Source organism: Thamnophis sirtalis, unplaced genomic scaffold (assembly GCF_051295495.1).
Source record: "Thamnophis sirtalis isolate CommonGarterSnake01/CBP01778 unplaced genomic scaffold, rThaSir2_p1.2 scaffold_4, whole genome shotgun sequence".
NCBI lineage: Eukaryota > Metazoa > Chordata > Lepidosauria > Squamata > Natricidae > Thamnophis > Thamnophis sirtalis.
This window is the reverse complement of record NW_028261384.1, coordinates 8,195,347-8,202,224: the sequence shown is the minus strand read 5'-3', so window position 1 is coordinate 8,202,224 and position 6,878 is coordinate 8,195,347. Positions and strand designations below refer to the sequence as shown.

Sequence of the window (6,878 nt, the reverse complement as noted above, 5' to 3'; positions counted from 1 at the left end):
CTAACAACAGCAATTGTCCTGGGGTCATGTGATTGCCATCTGCAACGTTCCCAGGTGGTTTTCAACCAGCAAAGTCAATGTGGGAAGCTGGATTCACTTAAAGACTGCATCATTCATTTAAAAATCATGGCAAAATGGTCACAAAATCAGGCGTGACTCACTGCCTTGCTTAGCAACAGAAATTTTGGGCCCAACTCTTGTCATTAAATCGAAGACTATCAATACAAGATAAAATCTGCTTCGTTGGATAACGAAGAGAGTTGAAATAATATTAAAATACCGAGTTAAAAAAAAATAAAAATCTAGTGACTGCTACAAAATACTTCTGGAGAATTAGTTTTGGCTACACATGTTTGATTGTTGATATGTTTATTGTTTCACAGCAATGGTAGTAACATGGCTACAATACTTGATACACATGCCATGATAATTTAAGATACGCTTGCCATATCAGATTGTATATTAGTGCATTTCCAGTAGAAGTACCCCATCAGTAAAATCATGCAGTCTATATTGGTCATAAAAAGAGAACACTAAAATTAAAATGTGCCTGGGGAAGTTAATTATCATTGATTGATATTTGCTATTCTGTAAAGAGCTGTTACATTTTATTACCCATATAACATAAAATGAAAATGATCAGAGCAGCAATAATAATAATAATAATAACAACAGCATTTTATGTATCATTTTAAATCAACAATTAGGCTGCAGCGTTGCATAACCTGTAAATTAGTGTCTGTAAATGAATGGCAAGTCAATCTACCCATTGCTGACTCCATTCAAAATTATTTCATTACAGTTCAAAATATGACTTTTTAAGATTCATTCTGAGATAAAAGTCTTCTAGGGCAGCAATCTGGCTGACCCTAGTCTTCTTCCTAGAAATTTTTCTTTCATAAGTGTCCTTTCCCCAAATGTATTTATTTATTTGCAAAATCTATTAGCTTTCCACCTTACCACACAGTTACCACCAATAAATGAAAGAGAAACATCTGAGAATTGAAAAGTTTTCTTCTTGATATAGAGAAATCTGGAGTTGATTTAGAGAAATTCTGTATTTTCTTTTTCATTGGAGACAAAAAGTGTGGGACATACCATTCAAACAGTATCCAAAGGTGGTAATGAGAGTCGTAGCTTGTGCATCAAAACTGTTCCTTGGTCAGGAGTTCCAGAGAATCACAACTATGAATTACTTGGAAGCTAATCAGAAATTGAAACATTTGAAAAAATTCTATGATGCCAACTTGATCCATGTTGAACAAAAGAAGCTGAATTTTAGTTCAATGGTAGCCAGGAAATTATAATCTCAGCTTGACCACCAGATTCCCAATAGATCAATTAGAAACACAGTTTGTAAATATCTTGCTGTCAAACTGCCAGAAACCTAACATGGTCAAAAATATTAAATGTTTTAATGTTAGATAAACAACTCTTAGATCACTAAGATAAGTAAGAGTTCTTCTCTGTATGTGTTGCAACTTATCTTTATTTTAATACTATGCTCCAAAGTCCTTGATTAAACATTGGATTTCTTGCCTTTATCGGGAGACAGTTGACCATCTCTAAGCTTCTCAATCTTAGAAGATTCTGCCGTTTTCTGGTCACAAAACCTCTTGTGGTCTTCATCATCATCTCCACCCTGGTCTCCTGCAACACTGTGGTAGGAGGGAGGGATAGACTCCAAAGACGGAGTATGAGACTTTTCCAGATTTTGGATATAAGTTTCATTCATCAAAAAGGCAATGAGACCTTCCTTTTCTGGAGCATCTTCTTCCAGGATGTCACCATCACAGTTCTGGTGACGGTGTAAGAATGAGGCCTGCTTCATGGAACGTTGAAGCAAATGACTTCGAAAGGCTTTCTGGATGACCATAGCCGAAGTGTCCTCATACTTACGACGGAGGGTGGTGGTGATTGGTTCGTGTGAAGCCCTGGATGGGTTAGCAGCCATGAACTTCTCCTCCATCTGCTGCTTGAGTGTGTCCATCTCTCCAGAGTCTCCCAGAACCCTCTTGGTGAAAGCGAAGAGAATGTCCAAGCAATGGATTCTGTCTTCACTGACCATGGGAAGATCCATTGCGATCAACTCAAGTTTATTTGGCTTAGGGATGCGCAAGGGATCCACCAAAGCGTGGGCAAAGTCAGACAGCTCAGAATATGAAATAAATTGGGTGGCCTTGGGGTCAAACTTCTCCCATACCTCATAAAATATTTCAAAGTCATCGTCCCCTAAAGGCTCGGCGCTTTCTTCCGTGGCGACGTTGAAGTTCTCCAAAATGACAGCGATGTACATGTTCACAACAATGAGAAAAGATATAATGATGTAAGTCACGAAGAAGATGATCCCCATTGCAGGGTTTCCACAATCCCCTTTAGAAGACGTCGAAGGGACGTTGAGCGTTGGATTACAAAATGGCGGCCCGGTGTTCAAAATGGGGCTGAGGAGCCCATCCCAACCAGCAGAAGTTGTGATCTGGAAGAGGCAGAGCATGCTGTTCCCAAAGGTCTCGAAGTTAAACATGTCATCAATCCCAGCTTCCCTGACGACATAGGCAAAGTTGGCCATGCCAAAGATGGCATAAATGTACATCACCAGGAAAAGCAGGAGGCCAATGTTGAACAGAGCAGGGAGAGACATCATCAGGGCAAAAAGGAGGGTCCGGATTCCTCGGGCGGATCGAACCAGCCGAAGGATTCGTCCAATCCGTACTAAACGGATGATCCGGAAAAGCGTAGGCGAGAAAGCGACTACAATCCCAGAAAGAACGTTACCTGAAAGGAAGGCAAAAGGGATCAGATTCTTCCTCAGTGAGGGCTGACACAGCAATAGCAATAGCCCTTAGAGTTATATACCGCTTCACAGTGCTTTTACAGCCCTCTCTCTAAGTGGTTTACAGAGTCAACCTCTTCCCCCCCCCCCCCCCCCGCAACAATCTGGGGGCTCATTTTACCCACCTTGGAAGGGCGGAAGGCTGAGTCAACCATGAGCATGGTGAGATTCGAACTGCCAAATTGCAGGCAGCCGTCAGTCAGCAGACGTAGCCTGCAGTACTGCACTCTCACCACTGCGCCACCATGCCTCATAGGCTAACATGAAAGAAAGGAAGGAAGGAGGGAGAGAGAGAGAGAGAGAAAGAAAGAAAGAAAGAAAGAAAGAAAGAAAGAAAGAAAGAAAGAAAGAAAGAAAGAACAAGCTCTCCATGGTGTTTCCATGGAAATGTTGGTAGAGCATCATAACACCTGGATACTTTATAAGTGCAACTTTTAAAACCAAAGCAATTTTCCTAATGCAACGTCTAATGAATCTGTACTGTTAAACCTGTGCACTTTTAAAGTCCCTTGGTAAGATAACCATCCCTAGACATCTCAAAGAACACAACCCCTGTCAGGTTACGCAACGCAAGTGGTCTGAATGATATGTTCCCCCAGTGAAGGAGGATCATGATTCTCTACCTCCTTGGCTGCTCTCTTCCTTCCAGGTGCCTTTGGCCAAAATTTCTTGGCACCAATGGAACCCTGATCTGCTTAAAGCAATGTCTCCTTCAATCTTTCCATTCTCCCAAGCCTTAGGCCGGACTAGCTGAAGCTCCTGTCTTTACAGACTGCATTCACTGATTGACCATTTTGTTCTCTATGTTCCAGATGCCCTCTATTTAGCTTCTCCTTTTCTCTTCGTATTCATAATGCATTTTATTATCTTTATATATCTGTGAGTCACTTATAGTCGTTCTATGGTCCACCATGTAAAACATATAAATTAAATCAAACTTGATTCTAGTCACTTCATGCACAAATCCATGTAGTTTCTTGGAAACAATAGAAATAGTTTACTACTGCTTTCCTCCAGAATCTATCTCTCTATCTCTCTATCTCTCTATCTCTCTCTCTATCTCTCTATCTCTCTATCTCTCTTTCTCTCTTTCTCTCTATCTCTCTATCTCTCTATCTCTCTATCTCTCTATCTCTCTATCTCTCTATCTCTCTATCTCTCTATCTCTCTATCTCTCTATCTCTCTATCTCTCTATCTCTCTATCTCTCTATCTCTCTATCTCTCTATCTCTCTATCTCTCTATCTCTCTATCTCTCTATCTCTCTCTCTGAAGAGCCGAGGTGGCGCAATGGTTAAATGCAGCACTGCAGGCTACTTCAGCTGACTGCAGTTCTGCAGTTCAGCTGTTCAAATCTCACTGGCTCAGGGTTGACTCAGCCTTCCATCCTTCTGAGGTGGGTAAAATGAGGACCCGGATTGTTGTTGGGGGCAATATGCTGACTCTGTAAACCGCTTAGAGAGGGCTGAAAGCCCTATGAAGCGGTATATAAGTCTAACTGCTATTGCTATTGCTATCTCTATCTCTCTCTATCTCTCTATCTCTCTGTCTCTCTATCTCTCTATCTCTCTATCTCTATCTATCCATCCATCCATCCATCCATCCATCCATCCATTTATCTCTATCTATCTCTATCTCTATCTCTCTCTATCTCTCTCTCTCTTTCTATCCATCCATCCATCCATCCATCCATCCATCCATCCATCCATCCATCCATCTATCTATCTATCTATCTATCTATCTATCTATCTATCTATCTTCTCCCTCTCCTTCCCCTCTCTCCTTCCAGTGTAACCTACGATATTGAGAGGTTGTGCAAATACCAACAGAACCAAACTCGCACCTAATCCCACATAAGGTCATCCAGATTCTACATCTGCTTCCTTTGAACAAGTTTTGGGGACATCTTTGGAGAGATCTTCGCTGGGTTTGGACCATAGCACCAAGGGTGATGGTCTCCTGTCCCTTTGGAGAGAAGAGGACACTAAAATGCCGCTGTAGGCATATGGCAGTGTCCAGCGGGCACAACAGAGCCGCAAGGGAGAGCTTTCTTTAACCCTTGACATCATTTATTTCAGTAGGCAACGGTTTAGCAGGGGGGGGTTCAAATGTTTTTGGTGCTTAATTCTAGCTGGCATGCCAAAAAAACAAAAACCCAGGGAGATCAACCTACCTACAATTGACATGATCACAACCACCATATCAAAAACATTCCACCCATTGATAAAATAGTAGTGTCTCAGGGCCACCAGTTTCAGGGCACACTCAGTTGTGAACAGGGTGATAAAGAGAATGTTGATCTTGTTCAAGACTTGAACCTTCTCCTCGGACTGGTCATCTGCCTCCACCATCATTGTAACCATATTAAGGCAGATGAGGCTCATGATGGCAATGTCAAACACTTGGTGAGTCACAATATCAAAAAGGAATCCTTGGTACTTGTTCTAGAGGGAGGAGGAAGAAGAAGAAGAGGAAACATGCTTGTTCAGGACTTACTATAAGATTACTTATCAACGGAAGAGATTTGTAGCTCAGGGTTGAAACCGTGAACCCTGGGGAGCTCTCTGGATTTGCTCACCTTTTTGCAGTTGTTTCATGACCCAACTAGGTAATATCATCAGTAGTAGAAGGGAAGGGGTTTGCTGAGAGGAGGTGGTGGGGATGGTAGTGGTGGTGGAGGAGGAGGAGAGAGGGAAGGGAGGAAGAAGGGAGAAGAGGAGGAGGACAACTACAATAACAACAACAACGACTGTGGGAGGGGTCTTTTGTGCTCCTGAGAGGAAGTGGTGGGGATGGTAGTGGTGGTGGTGGAGGAGAAGAGAGGGAAGGGAGGAGGAGGAGAAGGAAGGGAGGAAGAAGGGAGAAGAGGAAGAAGGGAGAAGAAGAGGACGACAACTACAATAACAACAACAACGACTGTGGGAGGGGTCTTTTGTGCTCCTGAGCTTGTTTGCTTGCAGATATTTGATGATGTTATCTAGTTAGGTAATGCAATGTCTTTAAACAAACGACCAAGCTCAGACAGTGCCAGGGACCATTTTCACTGTCTTTGTAACTTCAAACAGTCTCTAAATGAACTGTTGTAAGTTGAGAACTACCTGTACTACAGGAGTAGTCGTGATGCAAAAGGAAAAAAAAAACTTATTTTTAGGGCAGAAGGTCATTCCTCCAATCCTGAATTGTTTGTTGATGAAAAATTTGATTTTCCTGTCTGTAATGAAATTTATGCCACTTCTAATGGATAATCTTAACCCTAAAATTCATTGGCTACCTCCCCATCTGGATTACCGCAATGTGCTCTACATGGGGCTGCCCTTAAAGGCTACCCAGAGACTTTAATTTTCATAGCAGGGCCACCTAGGTTCCCCCGTGTAACTATGTTATGTGAGTTGCACTGATCTGAGGTTTCAAGGATTAGGATTCTATGATTTAAAAATTGGCTTCCAACTTTGTAAAATGTAAAGCAAAAGGCTAAGGTTGTATTATCTTTGTGATCTACTGCATTTCCCCCCCCCCCCAAAAAAGAGTCAGGAATCATTTTCTCTCTCTCTCTCTCCTTACCGCTTTCTCTTTCCTTTTCTTGTTTTCCCTAATTTTTATTTCTTCTATATTTTTATCTTATAATGAAACTTAATAAAAATGGATCTACATCAGTCCATTAAACATGACTAATAACAGAATAACAGAGCTGGAAGGGACTTTGGAGATCTTCTAACCCCCTGCTCAAGCAGGAGACCCTCTTAGCATTTCAGATAAAGTAGATTGATTTGAAGTTGGTAGCCCTATTCATTTTTGCAAGGTTATTCTACGGCAAACCTCCGGAGAGTATGCTTACCATTGGCCTTGGTACAGGCTTTTGAGGTTTCTTTGATCCCAGTTTTTTCATAGCATTATAGTACTTTTTTTGTTCTTCTGTCATAAAGATGTCTTCTCCACCGAAGTACAAGGAGAAAGCACAACAAATATTACTGACAGTGCATTTTGCATTGTTTCAAAGCCAACATTCTATTTTCGAAACATCACTCGTGTTTCTTTCTTTCTTTTTT

The 6,878-nt window shown here is 41.6% G+C and overlaps 1 protein-coding gene across 1 annotated transcript in view; it reads right to left on the bottom strand.

Annotated features, from left to right (window-relative positions):
* Positions 1–1,081: 1,081 nt before the first annotated feature.
* Positions 1,082–6,878, bottom strand: part of LOC106539743 (sodium channel protein type 5 subunit alpha-like) — a 65,444-nt gene continuing 59,647 nt past the window's right edge. The window contains exons 21-23 of the mRNA XM_087712432.1: positions 6,668–6,772; positions 5,006–5,276; positions 1,082–2,775 (exon numbers count right to left, since the gene is read on the bottom strand). Coding sequence (XP_087568558.1) covers positions 1,520–2,775; positions 5,006–5,276; positions 6,668–6,772 — 1,632 coding nt within the window. The 3' untranslated portion in view covers positions 1,082–1,519. The remainder of the gene's footprint in view (positions 2,776–5,005; positions 5,277–6,667; positions 6,773–6,878) is intronic.